This window comes from Pimephales promelas, chromosome 13 (genome assembly GCF_988280905.1).
Source record: "Pimephales promelas chromosome 13, fPimPro1.hap1.1, whole genome shotgun sequence".
In the NCBI taxonomy this organism is placed as follows: Eukaryota; Metazoa; Chordata; class Actinopteri; order Cypriniformes; family Leuciscidae; genus Pimephales; species Pimephales promelas.
In genome coordinates this window covers 23,791,413-23,811,668 of record NC_142781.1, presented here as the reverse complement: position 1 = coordinate 23,811,668, position 20,256 = coordinate 23,791,413, and the positions used below count along the sequence as shown (strand labels likewise).

Sequence of the window (20,256 nt, the reverse complement as noted above, 5' to 3'; positions counted from 1 at the left end):
ATGAAAACAGAAAATCATTGTTGCAAATTAGCCTAATAAAACAAATATAGACTAACGCAAATAAACAACTGATAGTACATATTTAAAAATAAATACATTTACGGGGTATTCAAGGCAGGTTAGGTGACATTTTGGTTATGTATCTGTGCGTGCAAGTTACATGGTTTGAAGAAGGATTCGTTCGCACTCTCGAAAAAGTTATAGTGTGGCTGTAATTCAAATGAATTGTTTTATTTAGATTCAGTCTACACATTAATTCGGTGTATAAAGAGAAACGTCGTTAATTTACTTTTATTTTGGTCGCTTTAAATTACTAGAGCTATAGCAGAGGAAAAAATATTTTTGTACTTCATCTGACAAAGGACATAATCTGAGTCAGGTGTTAGCTAAAGAAACCATACAAGGCCAAACACACTGTCTGCATGGTCATCAGGTTTATTTTCGAGGTAACGGTTGCCTGCCCTGAATATCGTGTTCTTCAGCACAAAAACAAATGAAACAGGGTCAGGAACTTACCTCTATCTCCATGTTGCACTTGCAGCCAAATCATACACAATGATTCACGACCTCTTTCGTGATATTTTGCATAGATACATACGACGTTGGTCCAGGTCACGGTATCGAGCTTTAAATGATGGTCAGTAAGACGGAAGTAGGGGTTGATGGTCCTGCAAAGCCTTTGGAGTTGATGTACGGCTGTGGGTGTCATGGTGACGGTGCTAATGAGATTGTGGTTTGGGCTGGCGGCTGACAGGTGCAGTGAATCAAAGACAGGGACAAGACAGATGGGCCATTTTTAAATATCACCATGTTTTATTACAGAGACAAACTCCAGAGGGTTAGCAGCTTGCTTCCTCTTTGCCGTCGTTATTTATTCTGCTTTTATTTTCTGACCCGCTTTTCCATCAGTACGACGGTTGAAGGAACAGGATAAGAAGTTCTGTGACTGCTGAATCTGAACTTATTGTCTGTATGTCTCCTCTAATCACACTTCCCTCCCAAAACGCCCACCTCCAGCTACAGTATATCAAACCACATTCTGGCTATTCTAAAATAAATACTCTACAAAAGGAAGCCACTCCTAGCAAAGGTTTCTAAAATGTACAAATTCTTTGAAAATAAGTTCAGGTGTTACTTAACATTTCTTTAGGTATATACATAAAAAACATTATAAAACTGCACAAGAAAAAAAAAAGAAGAAGCTTGACGGGTAAACAGGAGGGTTAGTAATAAAGCGGTCACTTTCACTAGATGTTAACAGAACAGAACTCAGTCTGACTAATGCCCTCACATAGTTAGAGAGAATGTCCCGTTCGGCTCTTTGGTAACCAAATCAATTACAAGTAAAACCGGTCATTTGTTTCAAGTAAGATGTAAGAATTAAGTCTTTAAAATAACCAACACAGACACAATGTTTTTTTTTTTAAATGACAAATAAAAGGAGACAATGAACAGTGCAAACCTACACACCAAAAACCAAACAAACTCTTTTTGTTTCCACAAACAAGCCGTCATTACTCCAATCTCTTGGCCCACAATTCCTTTTCTATTCCAGACACTTCCGATGGTCCGAAAAGTAAAAGTCTCTTGTAGAAATTGGTCGGTGTGCTCTTTGAAGATATCTGACTGAAAGGCGCTGACAGAGCTGCCTCGTGAAGTTTGAGAAGTGACGCACCTCTTTGGACCACAGCGCTGACACAGTATCCATCAACTTGAACTACTACAGCCAAAACAAGCGAAGCAGTCACATAGTAATTCCTTCTATGCAACTTTCGTAAACAGCTTCACCAACCCCCCCCCCCCACACAAATCTGACTGTGAATGCTGAAGAGTGGAAATAAAAGGCTGAACAATATAACACAAGAAATTGTTGGGGTTTGAAAAGATGGGTCTAGTATTGCCACTGAAAGCAGAATTTCAGAGGTCAAATTTGATTAGATAGGTTAGTTTATTTGTGAAGAGCTATCGGTATAGCAGTGCACCGCCTACTGTTTGAGAGCTGACGGCTTGATCTACCTCGGGTCCGCATGTCTTAGCCCACACTACAATATCAGGCAGCGCTGCCTGGATTAGCGGGCAGCAAGACCTTCGAGAGTTCGATTCCTGGTCTTCTGCCCTCAGTCAATCTCTGGTGCCGAGAAGACGTTCTGCCTTTGCCAAGGAGCCATTTCTTCTCCTAACTGCTGCCCTGCTCACATAAAGTGCTGTTAGAGTCCTGAGAGATGGGAAGGGGCGCGTTTAAAGGTGAAACAGGGCATGGGTCTTCACAGTCGGTGAGTTCTCCATCCCTCTCGCAAATAACTGTCATGGGGCTGCTGAGGATCCGGCTGCGGGCGTTGTACTTGCTGCTGGCGGCAGAGGGCGGTGTGCGGGATCGGCCGTACTTCGGCCCGATTAATGACGGGGACGTTGAGAACATTCCCTCGTTGCGCGCCCAGTCCTCAGACGCCCTTTTGTTCCGGCCTGGAGAAGAGCAGGGGCTCTCGCCCGTCGGAGATGCTGGATCGAGCGAGGAGTCGAGAGAGCGAGTCCTCTGAAAGCGCGGGTCGGTGCTGCGCAGCATCTCGGCGGCAGACATGCGGAAGCTGGTCTCGGAGCGACTGCCTTTCTTCAGCAGGAGGGCCTTGAACGTGTCGCTGCTGGTCGGGGATTTACGGAGGCTACGCTGTATGGAGCCTGATTGCCGCGGCAGGGAGGAAGTCGAACCGGGGGCCATTCCTGTGGGGGTGACTGGTGGGGATAAAGGACCTCGTGAACGCTCCTCTTCAGATTCCTTACGCCCCAGGACCTTCCGCTTTGACCTGGAGACAAAAGTAAAATATCGTCAAATAAATTGTATTGTTCCAATTAAACCAAAGTAGAGAGGCACAATATATTAGTACCATATCTGTAAAAGAAATAAATAATAAGCTCAAGCTTAGATTAATTAGCAGTAGGCTGCAGAGAATCCGCTTATAAACAAAAATAAAACTTGTGTTTGATTTAAACTTACTTATAGAATAATATGTCAAGAGTTGCAAGCACAAATGTTTAACTAAAATGCTTTACTTCTATTAACAACTTATCTATAAACTCCTGAAGCTGAACGTCCTGAATAAGATTCAATTCAATTTTAGTGATTCATTTTTTCAGTCTTGATGAGTCTATCCCCTTCATTGATTTCTGTTCCACTTTCTCATTAAACTCCACTAGCCCCCAGCAAACCAAAACCTCACTGCAAAATTGGAAAAACAGGAATATCTTATGCAGTATATAAATAGCAGGAGTAGGGGGGTGTGGGGTGTTTGCTTAACACAAATCCAGTCCTTTAAAAGCCAAACCAAAGAGGAATACAGCAAGCAAAGCAACTTTATGGAAGTGCAGACATAATGGAAGCCTAATCAACAAAGCAAACTGGGCAAAATGCCCCACATCACTTTAACCAAGAGGGCTGTTCATTCATCCCACCAGTAGGGGGACCTTGGGTCAATGAAAGCTAGCGTTTGTGGCCAGGATCAAATCAAATTCATTAGCATGGCATAACTGCTGCAGATTAGGGAGCGTAGGATTATCTGCGGGATGGAGCAGAAATTCATCCCACGTCTGAGATGCGCTGGGAGATTATAGAGCTAATCCCACCCTAGCATCACCACGAGAGGAATACGCCAACAGCTAATTACTTGCCAGACCGCACCTCAAATGTTGGGGGGTGTTCATGTTCAACTGGTCCAGGCTGAACGAAAGAGAAGGAAAAGGAGGATGGGAGGGATCAGGAAAGGAAAAGGAGGATATGAGAAGAGAGTGGGAAAATGACAAAGGATGTGGAAGCAAGAATTGAAGTGTCAGAGATACAATAACTAAAACTAAAACAAAAAAATCCATTGAAAACCCCCACCGAAATATTTAAAAAAGCTAAAAATAAATCAAACGTTATATTTAAAATTTTAGTTTTAAGATTAAAATTAGACAATAGGATCCTAAATTATATGCTTTATTTCTGGGGTTTATGCATAAAACAGACAAAAAATCTATTTGCAGAGGTAAAATGGTAAACTTATTTTAAGATACAACAATTTGGGAGGGCCTTTTTTTTCTCCAGCATGAACAGGGTTCATGAAGAAATTATTAACCAAGTTTGGTGTGAATCTGAACCACGCTTAACATCTTTGAGATGAATTGGAACACAGACTGTGAGCCAGACCCCATCACCCAACCAGACAAGTTATTCCAGTTCGGACTGCGTAAACTACTTCATTATGGACTTTGCTTTGTGTGCCAGAGACATTGTCCTTCTGGAACAGAAAAAGACCCCCCAAAAGGATTGCAACAAAGGATTTTGGAATGTCACTGGCTTGTCTTCACTGGAATTAATGGAATATGCACATGGCTTCAACATACTGTTGATCCTTTCGTTCTATAACATGTCATTTTGTTCTTCAAGTAAATAATCTAGTTTTAAGCATGTTTATATATTTTTAACCAGAAAGCAAGAAAAATATAGATTGATGCAGTAAAGTCCTTCAAAACACAGTGGGTCAATTCCCGAGAGAAATGCTGTATGCATTGTGGTTGTAATCTAGTTTTTACTCCAGCTTTTCTATTTGATTCATTCATCTAAAGCTCAGTGTTATGAGAGTGACATCAGCCAAACCGCAAGATTTACTGAGCACATATAGCATCTGGTGCACTGTCACACTACATCTAAACTGGTCTTCCATTTCAAGGATATCCTTTACTCTAATATCTATGCGAGATTGCAGCAGACCAGAGCATAAGGAAGAGCAAAGCCGTGCGCGCACACACACAGTAGCAGAGGAAACCAAATCCTCTCGAATGAAATTGTGTGATGTGCTAAAGAACTTCAAAAACCTGCCCATTACACGTGACTATGGAAGAGGGAAGAGCTTGCATACGTAATACGTCTGTGTGAACAACATAATGAATTTTAAATAATGCCCCATACGACAAGCAACAGAGGGGCATTTTCATGTGACTGCAGTAAGGCTATGAGAGTTTTATGACTGAATTAGAAGAGAGTGCATGTTTCTTTAACACACACAAATGTACAAGAGCATCCAGTGGAGTAATACATCAGCCTGTGGCATTTCTCAATCTGACAGACAGAGACCACAGAAGCCCTACTCTTTACAGGCTGCTTTCCTTCTTTGATGAATGTATCTGCGATTGGATGGGACAGCCCACTTTGAAGTTATGAGTTGCGGTTTAAGGGAGGTGGGAAGGATGGAGTGGAAAGGTAGTAGATGAGACTGGAAAAGGGATACCAGCAAAGTATTTGGGAATTTACCTGTGAATGGCAGCAAAGAGGTCCTCTGTGGTGCGGGGCCGTGTGGGGGTCACCATGTCCCCACCGCTGTCGCCACTGATGCTGGGAGATTGAGCGACGTCTAACGTGCTGGACTCAAACACCTCACCTGGTAGGACATTCATATATTAAACTCATATAATAGAGGATGCATTCAATTTCTTGAAATAAATCAATATATAAAAATATATATAAATTGCATGTGATTATTATAAGCATTGCGCTTCCAACACCAAGGTCATGGGTTTGACTCCTTGAATGCATCTGACTTCAATTTATATAAAAGCGTCTGCCAGATGCATAAGTGCAATGATGATAATAAACTTCAAAGGCAGAGCTTAAATGACCGGAAAATAAATGAACACACTGCAAACAGGACCCAGCTGACAAACAGATACTGTCATTCTAGAACTCAATGTGTCAAAATGCATAGGCATGTTTGGACAAACTTGTCTAAAAAACATTCAAAAATATATTCAAAGGAGAGAGAGAAATCTATGTAGATAAACACTGGTAGAGCTTGAACGGTTTTATATAAAATATCAGAATTTAAAACAGTCAATTTAAAATCCTACATTTCATATAAGTATCAAGATTCTAGAGTCATCGATAAATTCAAGAACGCACGTATACTTCACACTCTTAAAAAAAAAAAAAAAAACACATGAAGACAGTAAAAAGCTTTATGTTTGATATTGTCTTACATTGTTATGGTCGTATCCACCTTCCCAGAGTTCAGTTGCTCTGCTCTGCTCTCCTCTCATCTCACATCTGCACTTGCCTGAGACACTGAGGATGATCTCACGTTACGCGCTCTCTTCCATACCCCTCCCTCACTTCTCTCTTCCTCTACCCACTGTCAGCTCCACCCCCCGCCCCATCCTGTTTAAACGGCTTTCCCTAAAGAATGCTGTCCCATTCTATCCAGAGCCTGACTAGAAGTGTGAGAGTCTGTGGACACTGTAACACTGGTGACGTTGAAAGAGATGCACATTTTCTCTTTTGCTCTAGACTGTAATAATTGTATTTTATTTATTTATTTATTACCTGCAACTTAATTTATCTGCTTATTTCCTTATTTACTTGATATTTCAGAAATTTCATAGAGTTGTTTAACATGCATTCAAAACTGGTCTGGAAATCTATAAATAAAACAATGAAAAACAAAAGGATAAGAGAGCATGGTAAAACACGAGAGAATGAGAAAAGGACGAGAGAATCAGAAGTCAAAGGGACAGATGGTGGAAGGGGAGTGGTTTCTGAACGAATACAGTGAACGAGACAGACAGAAGTAAAACTAAACAAGTACTAAATCCAAAGAACTGCTTGAGTGATGTCCAATTTTAAGCCCTGACACACTCATGGTAGAGGTGAGCAAAATCAGCCACTTTTTGCCTTAAATACCCTTTTTTTTTTCTTGACAATGCTGTTTTAATACAAGCTAAAGTGCTAATGTGCATCACCTTGTTCCAATTATTTCTCTTTATGTAATTTAAAGCTTGGAATCACATGTCACCCAATAGTGCCCCTGACTCTTTAAAAAGGTCTGCGTATTTAAAATTGTATGATTTCGTGTCATCCAGTTTTATAAATGATCTCCACTGAGTAAAATGAGAAAAATCTAACTCACCACTTTCATCATCTTTAGATCCAAAAGATTCTGTGCTGCTGGTTACATCTTCATCATCTCCCTTTTCTCCCTTCTTTCCTTCAATGGTACCCATGTCTGCATCAATAATGATGGTACCAGAAGTCTGGGAGAATTCCTGTGCTTCACAATTTGTGGAAGAAATGTCTCTTATCTCCTCAGGAGGTACTGAAATTTCAATGCTATCCTTCTCAGTTGTCTCTTCCTGTTCTGACACAGGTGTGCGGTCCAGACCTTCAGGCGTAGTTGTAGAGATGTTAACGTCATTTTGAGCACTCAGCAAATCACTGACATGATCCACTGATGAAAAGGTAAGAGAGAACACAGGCTTTTTGGAAACTGCAGGAGGCTTTTTCTTGGGTGTGGTGTTTTGTGGTGTTTCTGCAGGTGATGAGAGGGCAGGCTCCAAACCATCTACTTCAGTTGTGGCCTTAACCTCGTCAAGATCTATGGACCCATTTGTGAGGCAGGATGTTCTTCCAGGAATTGATTTTACATCACAGTCAGGTTGTGCTTCAACATGGCTATCCTGGCTATGCTGGATGGAGAGTTTTTTCTCTGGAGATGATGGCCTTAAATTAGGAGGTATTAAAGAAACCTGAGGAACTGTGGGATGCCGTAGTTTGAGAGGCTTCTCTGGTGTTTGGGGTCTGGCCAACTGATTAACTTCATTGTTTTTTGGCTGCTTTGCTGGGCGAAGTTGCACACTCTGCAGGGCAAGTGGGGTGATCAGAGGCATGCCAACCGTACTAGGCTGCTCAGAGAGAGGCGACACTGTCTTCACTGGTTTTAGGCTACCCTTAATTTCCTTCAAACAAGTAGAAGAAGGTGTAGGTGGTGTCATGCTGGATAGGAGTTGATCTTGGGGTCGAGAATAAGCAGGGATGGGGGAATAAGGAGGCAGTGGTGGTGGTGGAGGAGGTGGTGGAGGGCTGAAAGAACTATTGAGGCCCGACAAGGCAGGGTCTATCAACACTTCTGGAGGTGGAGGCGGTGGAAATTCAGGGGAAGAATTGATTGAATGAGGGCTCATGGATGCTTGTTGAGTGGGGGTGGTGGGTAAAGCAGGTGGTGGAGGAGGAAAAATCTGGTCTGCACTGCACACAGGGCTGGAAGGCGCAAGGGGAGGAGGAAAGGACGGAGCATTGAAAGGTATAAGAGCCACAGGGGCAGCTGGAAGAGGAGGTGGAGGAGGAATATTGTTCCTGTTGGAATCAGAGGTGTTAGAGGAAAGAGATGTAGAAGAAGAGGATATGGACACAGATGAGAGCAAGGATGACTTTCTTTCAGGCACTCTGGGTTTGGGCTTGCTGCCTGATGGGGACTTGCATCTCATAAAAGAGGGGATGGGAGTGCCAGCTGTTGGAGTGTTGGATTGACTTGAATATCCACTTGATGGAGAAGTCAACCGATGCACCCTGTCTGGCGATGAGGTGCCTGTTCTGGGCTTTACACTTCCTTCCTGAGCAGGAGGAAGAGTAGCTTGGTTACCATTGTGGAGGCTTCTTCCATTTACCATCTCAACCACTTGTCCAGCAGAAACTGAATTGGTGCATGGGGACTGTGTTTGATCTCCAGATGGGCGAGGATAATCCATGTAGTAGCCCCAAGAGTCTGCATATTCAGAACGAAGGCTACTATTGTCACTATGAGAAGGTGTGACATGACAAATGGAGTACACGTGGGCCATCCCTGCTGCTGATACACCACTGCTGCCTGCACTGATGCTGCTCTGGCTCCTGGGACGAAGCATCCAGGGGTCCTCATAGTCACTACAAGGACTGTGAGATGGTGAGGTGGAGGACCCTTTGCCTTTCAGCCCATTCTGAAGGGACAGTTGGAGTGTGGCAATTAGTGACTCATTGAGAAGAGAACCATTGCGAATATCTGAGCCTCCAATATTGGCAGTAGGGGAGCTGGTTTTCTTAGGTTTTCGTCGTAGGGAGTCTGTGCGTGCTGGTGGAAGAGGTGGTTTTTTAGGCTTGCGTAGAGAGATGGAGCGTGACAGTGAGTGGTCACTGTACAAGCTGGTTCTGTCTTCTTGCTGACCCAGGCACTCGTACATACTGTGTCTTGCTGCTCTTCCTCCTATACCATGACCATGGCCACTACCCTGGCTCCTTGACCTAAGACCTGAATCCAGATGCATGGAAGTGTAGTAGCCATCATTGTCCATTGAGTAGAGTGAACTAGAGTCTGTGCCTTTTGAGGAGCGTTCAAGGCTACTATAGAGATGATTTATAGGTGTTGAGCTGCTGGAAGTCAGTGTCCTTCTGGGCAATACATTCTCAGGAGTGTCGTAAACCCATTGCTCGTCTGAAGACAATGTTCCTGCAGCAATGGTGCTGTGGCTGTGCAAACTACTATCAGACTGGCCAGTCTCACTGCAGGTATCCTTCATGCCTGACTCTGGTGTGTGTGATCCTGTGCCTACACTACTAGTGCTCTCACTGTTAACAGCTGAGACCATGCTAAGAGGTCTACCTTTAGTGTATGGTGATGACCCGGCAAGTGGGCTCTGGCCAGGGCTTGATGTGGTATGAAGTGCAATAACCTCAGCAGAACATGACAGAGTAGCATTAGGTATAAGGGAGGTTGAGTAGGCTGCATGTGGAGAAACTACACAGGCTGGACCTGAGACAGATCCCCACTCCTTTTGAGTACCCCTCACCTCCTGAGATTTTGGCCGGGCTTGGTTACATACCCTGGGGGCATTCCTCATGTGCACCACAGTTTCATCTACTTGTAATTTTCCAATCTGCTGAGGTGCATTTGCAGTGGAGTCTTCTTGCCTGAAAGGGGTGCTACTGTAGAGGGGCTCTGCGTTTAGAGAGACCCGTGCACCTCGTGGCAAGCTGTGAAAACGTTGGATATCATTGCCAAACTGTGGTTCCATTACAACAATAGAACTTCCAGGGGAGCTCCCATCATACACAGAAGAGATGTTCATGGCAGAAGTGGAGATGCCGGCCATCTGAGCAGCAATTCCTTGGCCCTTCTGAGCTCGTATTCTTCTCACAGAGGGTGGGACAATTTTCACCTCCTCAGTTTGGCAGCCAGAATCTTTTGTTATAGATCGATGGAGAGTCGAATTCCTATTCATGGCTCGCCCAAGTGTTGAATACTGTCCAGGGATAAACATGGACTGTGGCCGAAGCTCTCCTCCGCGCCCTTTAGCTGCTACAGAGAAGAAAAAAAGAAAGGAGACAATTATGACGAGTACTAGCTGCTTGTTTTTCTGCTTCTCTCCCCTACATCTCTTTGTGACATTAGCTGCCAATCAGATTAACCCTCTCTATTGAGAGCTAATTAGGTTATCTTGAGCCACACGTGGCATGTTGATGACTTCTGGAAACTTTGATTAAGGTTGATAACTTAATGGTTGTTGAGTGTCACTGAGATGTTGCACTGATCAGTCAAAGTCAATGATCTTACTAAGCTGGTGCTCGAAGGAGGACGGGCAGATGGTCTAGCAGTACCACAACTCACTCTCTCACACAAACCACACATTTTTATGGGCTTATGCATGCAAACACATTTCTAGTGTTTAGTTGAAAACCACAGGCTGTTAATGTATTACGCCTCCTGTTACCATAATACACACACAGCAAAGTGCAACCTTGCATCTCCTTAATGTCACGCTCAATGTTAGAGAATAAATTACCATACAAGAGTAATCATGACATTCTAACTGCCAGACAGAAATGTGTATTAAAAGCATTTCTATCAGATCAGCTTAAGTTTTAGAGCCAGGGATAGGACACTGGTGCATGAAGTTAGCCCTCACCCCTGCATGTATAAACAACAGAATGGGACTTAATACAGATTTATTGTGCATTGCTATCAGCAAAACATCTTAAAAGAGCTTGACACTCTACAAGAACAGATGGGTGTGGGGGATAAATAAAGACCTCATTAAAAGCATATCTACAAATAGCAAACACAAAGACTGAAACAAAATGCCCTTTCCACAATCCCCATAATCTGGCATGAGCGCAAACAGATATGGAATTTTAACAGTATGCCAGTGTTATTGAAAATGATATGAAATTTGCATTTTATACTTCCACATCACAGGAAAAAAAAATTATGACGAGGAACATCCACACTATTTTTACTTATACTACATATATTTTAACTCTCCCTTCCCCCCTCCCCCTCCATTACTCTCCTGATAAAATATGAAGTGTTTTGCCAGAGGTATATGGATAGGGGATTATGCAGTGGCTTCAGTTGGCTGCAAAGCAAAATGTGGCATGCCATCTCCAACAATGGCTCCAAATATGAGCACTCACACAAACTAACAGGAAGCAAACTAAATAGAATCAGGGACCATGACCCAGGGGAGTGGTGAGAAATGGAATGCGGGATGCAGCTGTTGGATGCTGTGATTATATAACGGCGCGTTGAGAGTATGCATGCAAGAAATCCACATTTAGGGCATGAGAGATTCTGTAATGATTAGCAAATCAATAGATGATTTGAAAATAGACTTATAAGACAGTAATTGGAATTTATCTTGAATTGAGAAGTCAACAATCTCAGATTAGGATGATCCTAAGACTTCTAAAATCAATGCACAGAAAATGCATTGAGATGGGAAAGAGAGGCAGGGTCATGACAAACTATGCTATATAGTGATGGCAACTATATACTACATGAGGATGACTACACGGTCATCTAAATGGAAACCGTTGAGGCAGGAGCAGCAGCACAGAAAGCTGACAAAGCCATACCATACCTAGTTCCTCTTGGACGCTGTCAGGCACCCCTGAAATAGTCTTTCTTCGCTTAACCTTCTTGGGCCGGCGGACCAGTGTGTCAGTGTTTATTAGGGAGCGGCGAATGCTGGCCTGCCTGTCAAACGTCTCCCCTGGAGACCAGTTGACGAGGGCAGACAGGCAAAAGGGCCAGTTAGTAACATACATGCATCACACATGCAGAGCACACACACATACAGATACCATACCAGTAAACTTTCAAGCAGAGCCACACACATTCAGCATAAGCGAAACAGTGCGAAAAGTGAAAACCAGGCTAAAATTTGAAGAAAGACAAAAACAGAACTCCATTCATATCTATACTCATTCATGTTTTAAGTGTGTCTGTGTTTAAACGGTGAGTTCACCCAAAAATGAAAATTCTGTCAGTATTTACTCACCCTCATGTTGTTTCAAACCTCTATGAGTTTATTTATTCTGCTATACACAAAGGAAGACATTTGGAAGAATGTTTTAATCAAATAGATCTCATTCCCCATTGACTACCATAGTAGGAAACAATACATACTATGGTAGTCAATGGGGAATGAGATCTGTTTGATTAAAACATTCTTTCAAATATCTTCCTTTGTGTTCAGCAGAACAAATAAACACATAGAGGTTTGGAACAACATGAGGGTGAGTAAATACTGACAGAATTTTCATTTTTGGGTGAACTAACCCTTTAAGTGTGTCTGTGTCAAGAAAGCAAGTAGCTATTTGTTACAAAATACAGAAACTCCAGAAACAAACAGCCATTAAAACCACCCAACTTGTCAAATATTAAACCTTAATATTGGGTGCGACTACGACTGATTTAAGTAATTCAGTTGACAAAATATGCAAATACAGCGTTTGCTTTTGCCTGGCAGTATAGTGGTTACGACTCTGATCTGATCTCACTAAGGGGAATTCTATCAAATACAATGATCTTCCTCTATACGTAGTATATGAAGAGGAAACTCCTGGTTTGAAATATATCATTAGAAACAGTATTTTACATAAAAGCACTTTTGTGCTGCAAGATGTGCTGTAGCACTGCAAAAGCGAGGGAACCCCAGAGACTGGGCACTATTGACTAAGCCTCAGCACACTGGGATGCCTGACTAAGTCACGGAGCTGACAGACTGAATTAGTGTATTTGTGAGTCCTTTATAGTTTAATACAGCTTCTTCCTGAGTCATAGTGAAGTTCGGAATTATTTAAAGGGATTGGACATAGAGAGCTTGTTCTGTCTGAAGAAGACTAGTTGGAAAGACTGCTCTAGGTGTTCATAGTGATGCACCGATGAATTTATGCATAGGCAGGGAGACTGAATGCTCAAACAGATGACTCTCAAAGGTCAAAGAGATAGAAGGAAATGACAGAACTGTTAATATGAGAACTGTTAATACACTCAGACACATTCATGTTAGATCCATCCATGTGGTTATACATCCAAAACAGGCGGTATGTAGTGATCATGCATGTAGTGCTCAAATGTTAGGTGCAGACAAATCATTTAGGAATGATTATGTAACATAACACAGACCAACAATACGAATTCTAGACTGACAAACATAGGGAGCCATCCGAGACACAACATGTTTGACTGACAGTCGGTGGGATGTATTTCTTACCAGTCACATCGATGGGGACAATATCTGTGAGAACAGCCTTGGCCTGCTGCCTCATCTTCTCTTCTGGAGTGGGCAGGTGCGGGGCTTTGGACCGTGACATTTGTCCATCAACCTCAACCCCCTCCTCCTGTGTGGGACTTTGTGCTCTCATTTGGCAGGAGTCTTTCTCTTCCTCTCCTGAAGATGCTGTAGACTGAAAAGATGTAGCCAAATAAATACAGTGAGTTTCATGACTACAGTAGGCTTATAGAGATAAGTAAGCAGAACATTTTGTAGTAGTAAACTAGCAGGGTATTAATATTCAGACTCAGCAGCTTTAGTCAAGGGTTAAGGATTGTGTGCCCCAACTTCGGGATTATACAGAGTGGTTTCACGGGCAACTGACCAAACCACACACACATAAACACACTGAGAAACTAGAATAGAGACAATAAGAATAGAGAAAGCAGAGAAAGGGGGAAAACCAGTGAGGCGTTAAAACTCCGTTCACGCATTGTGATTCTGAAATAGGAATGCCGTTCGCAGAGTTACAAGTGGACCATCTGAAGTTTCAATCCAACACCTGGGCCTCCCTCAGCCTCCTAAACAAACCGAAAATTTCTAAACCACTACACCACATTTAATTATACATCCAGGTCACTACCAATAGTCAAAAACCTATTCACAACTGCCCGAGGTATTGTTTTTTGTTTCAACATGTTATTACCTGTCCTGCCTCTGTCAGAGTGGATTGACTTTCAGTGTAAAATAAAGAGTATGATGAATACATCACGTTTTACAAGTGACCAATTCTTATTATCAAATGTTTAAAAGACGGCTGACCTTGATTTGCACAAAAAAGGAAGACAACGAATAGTTTCTTTGTTCTGAAAATAAAACCCCAATTGTTCTTTAAAACTTTATAAATGGCCAATTAAACCATAAACAAACATATTCCAGTGTTATTCCTGCCTTAAATAAAACTAAAGAAATAATAAAACAAAAATAAAATCAATACTGAGATTCTTCTGAATATTTTCTTTAGTTTTTGTTTAGTGTCAAAACTTCGGTACAAAAGTCAGAACTGAATTTTTTTTTAAAAAAGTGACAATAACAACATTTCCCTCTAGCATTTCGAGTACTGTTGAACGGACTATTAGTAAACAACTTTAATTCGCACACGCTCAACATTATGTCTCTGATTGTATTTGACTAATTTTGATATATATTGTCAATTTAGCCTGCTCCAATAAAACAATTTAATGAATATTATTTATTTTTCAGCTACATTAAGGTAATTTGAAATGTTTATTATGGCATATTAATAATTTTAAGTGTCTTTTTTTTAGCTGTATCTAATCTGGATGAAGAGAAAAAGTTAACCAAGTTAAAAAAAAGAGTCAAAAATAAAACAAAGCAGCAAAAACTTTAAGCAGCAAACACTTTTTCTTCAGTCAGAATTATAAGGCCAGTCCAACCCTGTAACCTGAGTTAACCTCATCCCAGTGGGCTGGGAAAGCAGGTCTAGGGTGGTGAAGGAGGTTAAAAGGGCATGAGATCCTTTAGGGTGGGCTGGGGGCAGCAGGAGGACAAAAGGACCCCCGAATCTTTGCTTTTACTGTGTTTGACCTTTCCAGGGCCCCTGAACGCAGTGTGATGTCCAGAGCAAGAAAGAAAGGATGGCGAATGAGGGCAAGGGTATGGTGTGCTGTGCTATAAACAAAACCGCATGGTTTTAGAAAACCGCACGACTATTGAATCCGTTCACTAAAATCCCCTTACTTTCAAACCTGTCTTCAATGCGCAGCTTTCTAAATCGCAATATCTCAGTAAATAACTATTTTAACACATTGTGAATAATACTTTCATTAGAGTGTCATTCTCTTGAGGTTCAGCTCTCATAATGGGGCCACACATGGCTGACAACATTAATGAAGCCAGCAGAGATACCGAAGAACTGAGGCGGGAACTCCGCAGAGGAACATGTGGGAAGCTGTGATTCAGTACCCAGAAGCCCATCTGCAGGCAGACACTCTCTCCAGCAGAGGGCAGACAAATCCCACAGGGTGCAACACATTTAGATTTCTGATCTGATTTGATAACAGATCACTATTTCTATTAATTTATTATTTTTACAGCCAATAACAAATATGGTGTCAAATATTGAAAACCTCTACTAAAAAAATTATTTACACTACGTGAATTAATCTTACATTTAAAAAAAAAAAAAGATTAAAAAATAAAATTCAGGTCTCAGAAATGTTTTAGCAGCATGTTTAAAAAATGTGGCATAGGAAAAAGAGTATAGTGAAAAAAGTGCATAATGATAATAATCATTGTTTTATAATATGCAGATACATAATTATATGTTTATTATTACATATAATTCAATCTGTTTAAAATATCAAGTCAACACCAATAACCAGAACAACACACAAAAAATGCAAATATGGTCTACATATGGTCTCTGATATTTTGCTAAATAGGCCTACCTTTTTATCAGCGTCATCCCCTTCGATGTCCTCATCCTCATGTTGCGAGTTTGAGGAGCTTGAGAAGGTGGGTCCCTGTGAGTAGTACTGTGAGCTGCGGAAACCATCTTTCCTCAGTTTATCACATTCTGTGGGAACAGAGCAGAAAAAGCAGAAACATCAGGACCAGCCCAAAAGGAAGTTTTTAGAAACTTTCAAACATGATTTGAAGTATAGAAGCAGATTTAGCTCCCTCTAGTGGTTTGAGAGAGAAATAACCATTTGTAGGTCATCACGAATGATCCAACTAATAATAAGATAATTCAATTCAAGTTTATGTTACGCAGCACCTTTACGAAGATATTCCAGATGAGAGAGAACTAGAGATTAGGAAAGAGTAGAAGACTGAGATCTGTTCTGCTCTGTATGTATGTGTGTGTCTTTGTGTGACAGACTGCATCATGCTGACTTTCTAAGCTAACTGTTGCAGATGGCAGCTCTATCCCCTTGGCACACATCCCACAATCCCTTTAGTCATTCAGTCAAGTGAATCCAGCAGACAAAAAAAATAATGCTCATCTGCTTTCATTATTTCCTGATGTTTGTTTTATGACACTTCACTGCAGCTGTGCACTCCATTAAATAGCTGAAGTGTGCAATTTATGGTTTAACAAACCGAATTGCAAAAATATTGACTTGTTTTGCAAAGTTTTCACAAACTACTCCCTTATCCGCCAATGCTCAGAAAAAAAAAATCTCATAATCGCTTTGTCGGGTTGGCCGAGATGCTCAAACAGAGGCATCGTGTTTACACTTTTGGAGAAATCAGAGTGGCTTACTTATTGGCTGTCTTTGCATATTAAACTGAAATAGGAAAAATTGAATTCCTCCTCTTTAGAAAATGCCAAAGATGGGCAAAAAGAATCAAACAACATATTTACACAAGACCAATGCATATAGGAGATAAATCAAGAGTCTAAAATGTCTAAAACAGCCAGACTGTTAAAATGTCTTCCTCTAATTCTCCAAACCCACTATTCATTTTGTTTGCTAACCCTTTACGGTTTCCTTCAACACTTATCCATCAGCTAAGACTTCAAATAAAGACAAGCAGGTTTACAAACGCTTTTTAACCTGTCATTAAAAATTCAAGACACCAGTGAACTTCCTCTGATCTACATGTGCCTAGTGTTGTTTGTCTTGGCAAAATAAGCCAGTTTAAGCACTATGTCAAGAGTCCTTTTCCTAACCAAAGAGAGACTGCCAGGAAAGAAAAGACATAACAAGTGAGTGGGAAGTATAAACAGCATTGGGAAAAGTGTTTGATGGTACAGCTCTACCTGTCCTCATGTCTTCCTCTCTGCCATCTGAAGGCTTGAGGTCTCCAATAGAGTAATATGAGCTACACACCTGTGCCTGTATAATTAATCAGGCTTCACATAAGCCACCTGCACCGTTAGATCAGTCTTGAGAATCTGCTAATTGAACCTTGATCTGTACCGCTCTGAGCTGTACTGTTAAATCGACCCCCCGGACAACGCTTCAGGCCGTTTCACAGGTGTCCAGTGTGCACTTTAGAACAACGAGTGACATCATGGGCACGTTCACCTGTTTGTTCCCATAGCAATAGTGATCTCATGAGAACTGCAGCAGGTTTGAGGTTGATACTGGTGTGTACGGCTCATACCTCTGAGAGCTGTTTTCAAGTTAACTTTGGCCTGGCGGTGCAGGTCTTCCACGCAGGCCGGTCTGGAGCCAGGCAGAAAGACGTTCTCCTGCTGGTGCCATGGAGCCGTGTAGTGAACAGTCCACTTTTTCTCTTCATCCAGATTAGATACAGCTAAAAAAGAAAGACACTTAAAATCATTGATATGCCATAATAAACATTTCAAATGACCTAAAAGTAGCTGTTTATTCTAGCAAAACTCATTGAACTCAATGCAAAGGACACGCACGTTTTGCCAAATGAAAGTAATAACAGCCAAATGTGTCCATTTGTGAACTCACCGTGAGCCAAAACAGAGCCAAAAGGACTCTTTTTGTTTTAAACTCTGTTACACTAAAATGAGTCAGTGAACCCTAAAAAACTGGAACCAAAGAGTGACCCAAAGTGAACAGAAAGGCCAGTAAACTACCTAGCAGAGGTGCAAATGAGCCATGGGGAATGTTGAAGGAAAGACCCCTGGAGCTGGAACCCCCAGCTGTCCCGACAGCAAACAAACAAGAACAACAGGCTGGTCGTTATAACGTGAGAAGAAGGGAAAGTAGGAGCAGAGGAGGGGGTTCTCTCACAGGTGTGAGGAGCTCTGTCCACAGGTGGCACCGGGCCATTAGGCCGTGATGGCCCATCATGTGAGAGCCGCCAGACTGACAAGCGGAGCCCACAGGAGGCCTTTGTCTTCATTCATGAGGCATCAGGACTTTCAATATAGAAGTGATTTCTTACTCCCTCTTCAGAGAGACTAACACATGATGATGTGTGACAGCAAATTAATCTAACAAGGGCTTCTGTGCACAGCTCCAGGTATCACTCCGGCAAATGCCATTGCGAGAATTTCACAAAAAAAGAAAAAAGAAATAAAAAAAGCCCAACAATCAATAGAATAATAGAAACTATACCGTGAAAACCGTGTTTTAGGTCAGTTAAAATTCTTAATGTTTTTGAAAAGCTCCTCATGAACAAATAAAGCAGCATTTACTTGATCAAAAATATATATATTTTTTAATTAAAATCTCTTTTCTTTTTACAAATCTCTCTCTCTCTCTCTCTCTCTCTATATATATATATATTTAGACCATTTTGCAAGATGTAAACAACTCTGGTCCAGAAGCACTTCCTGTTTCAGTTTTTTAACACTACATAAAAGCTGGGATAAAATACAACCAACAGAACATATAAAACTGAATCAAAAAGTTAAACAAACATCTTTAAGATGTTTTCTTTACATGTGAAATAAAGAAAACAGTAACAAACTGAAACAGGAAGTGCTTCTGGACCAGTGTTGTTTACATCTTGCAAAATGGTCTATATATATATGAAGAGTTCAGATGCAAAAGCCTCTAAGTGCAATTTGAAATTTTCTTCTAAAATGATCATTTTTATCAAGCTTGTATATTTAAGTTCAGTAATTTCACTTAAATGGCAATGAAGATTACCTATTAATTGTCATTTAAGTGAAATTACTGAACTTAAATATACAAGCTTGATAAAAATGGTCATTTTAGAAGAAAATTTCAAATGGCATTTAGAGGCTTTTGCATCTGAACTCTTCATATATATATATATATATATATATATATATTGAAGAGACAGTGATGATGCTAACATACAGTGGTTTGGATCTAAAGTACAATTTGTAATCAAATTATGGACAGGGGGAGGGTGGTGGACTCGATCTCAGGGCAATCAAACCAAGTGTGAAAACATGTTCTTTTATTCCTTTTCCAGGTTTACCTCTGTTTATTAACCACAAGACTGGGTCTTTGAACTTATTGTTCAAATCAATGCTGGGCTTCAAAAGGACACTTTCTCCTCAAAGGCATCATCTGTGAACGTGCAGACATCAGGCGGGACAAAGCAGTCAAACACATGGGAGGATGCAGAGGGCATTAAGTACTGTAGAAAAAAGCTGTTTGTAAACTAAACGACACTGATCATCAAGTGCTGAATCTCTCCGTTTAGGACATACACGAACTGCTTAAAGTCTGTGAGAGCCACCAAACATCAAGCTTCCAAAGTGCAGAGGCATTTAGCTCTTAGCTGTGTATTATTCCGAACAAAAAAAACAAATCACAGACTTGTCCATAGAAAGTGTCCACAGTCGGAAATATTGATGTATTTATTGAGTTTTCATTAAATTTGTTCTTTTGCCTAGGGTTAGTACCAAAATATTATGTAATCATGGCTTCATAGGTATAGCAACAACAAAACAGGTCAATAATCTACCAACCAGCCAACAACTGCCACGTAATCAGACCAACACAGAGTCCGTGCAAACAGAAATTTGTACATTCTATCAAGAGGACCATTTGCAAGAGGACAAAACCAGATGCACAAACAGCATTAAACAACCTTCCTACTCTAAGTAAGAGAGATAAAAGTGAGCAAGCCCTTTGAAGTGCCTACAGTAAATATCAGATGATTCTAGAATGGGCAATACACACACACACACACACACACACACACACACACACACACATTTAGATAGCCCGGTCTACAACCCATTAAACCTGTCTGTGTGCTCTCGGGGAGTGAGGAGAGCGGCAGCAGGAACAAAAACCTGCATTGTGCCCAACATCAATCTCCACATCAGCCTGAGCTCAGCACTCAGAATCAGCCTATTGAAAACTCCCATAATCCCTCTGGTCCTGCTCGTACCCGCACAAAACACACACTTTGCAGTCGCCACCACGTGTAGCACTGAAATAAAATGAGCTCATCCACCAAATTTCAGCTCAAAAGATAAATGATCATAAT

The 20,256-nt window shown here is 41.3% G+C and overlaps 1 protein-coding gene across 10 annotated transcripts in view; it reads right to left on the bottom strand.

The window, feature by feature from the left end:
- Nucleotides 1–790: 790 nt before the first annotated feature.
- Nucleotides 791–20,256, bottom strand: part of nhsl1b (NHS-like 1b) — a 93,611-nt gene continuing 74,145 nt past the window's right edge. For 5 of the 10 annotated variants that reach the window (XM_039692373.2, XM_039692374.2, XM_039692376.2 and 2 more), the window contains 8 exons: nucleotides 17,467–17,619; nucleotides 15,801–15,928; nucleotides 13,330–13,522; nucleotides 11,692–11,823; nucleotides 6,933–10,130; nucleotides 5,285–5,411; nucleotides 3,674–3,712; nucleotides 791–2,801 (listed from right to left, as the gene is read on the bottom strand). In XM_039692373.2, coding sequence (XP_039548307.2) covers nucleotides 2,177–2,801; nucleotides 3,674–3,712; nucleotides 5,285–5,411; nucleotides 6,933–10,130; nucleotides 11,692–11,823; nucleotides 13,330–13,522; nucleotides 15,801–15,928; nucleotides 17,467–17,619 — 4,595 coding nt within the window. In that variant the 3' untranslated portion in view covers nucleotides 791–2,176. The remainder of the gene's footprint in view (nucleotides 2,802–3,673; nucleotides 3,713–5,284; nucleotides 5,412–6,932; nucleotides 10,131–11,691; nucleotides 11,824–13,329; nucleotides 13,523–15,800; nucleotides 15,929–17,466; nucleotides 17,620–20,256) is intronic. The other 5 variants (XM_039692375.2, XM_089118669.1, XM_039692380.2 and 2 more) reach the window with 2 other exon arrangements.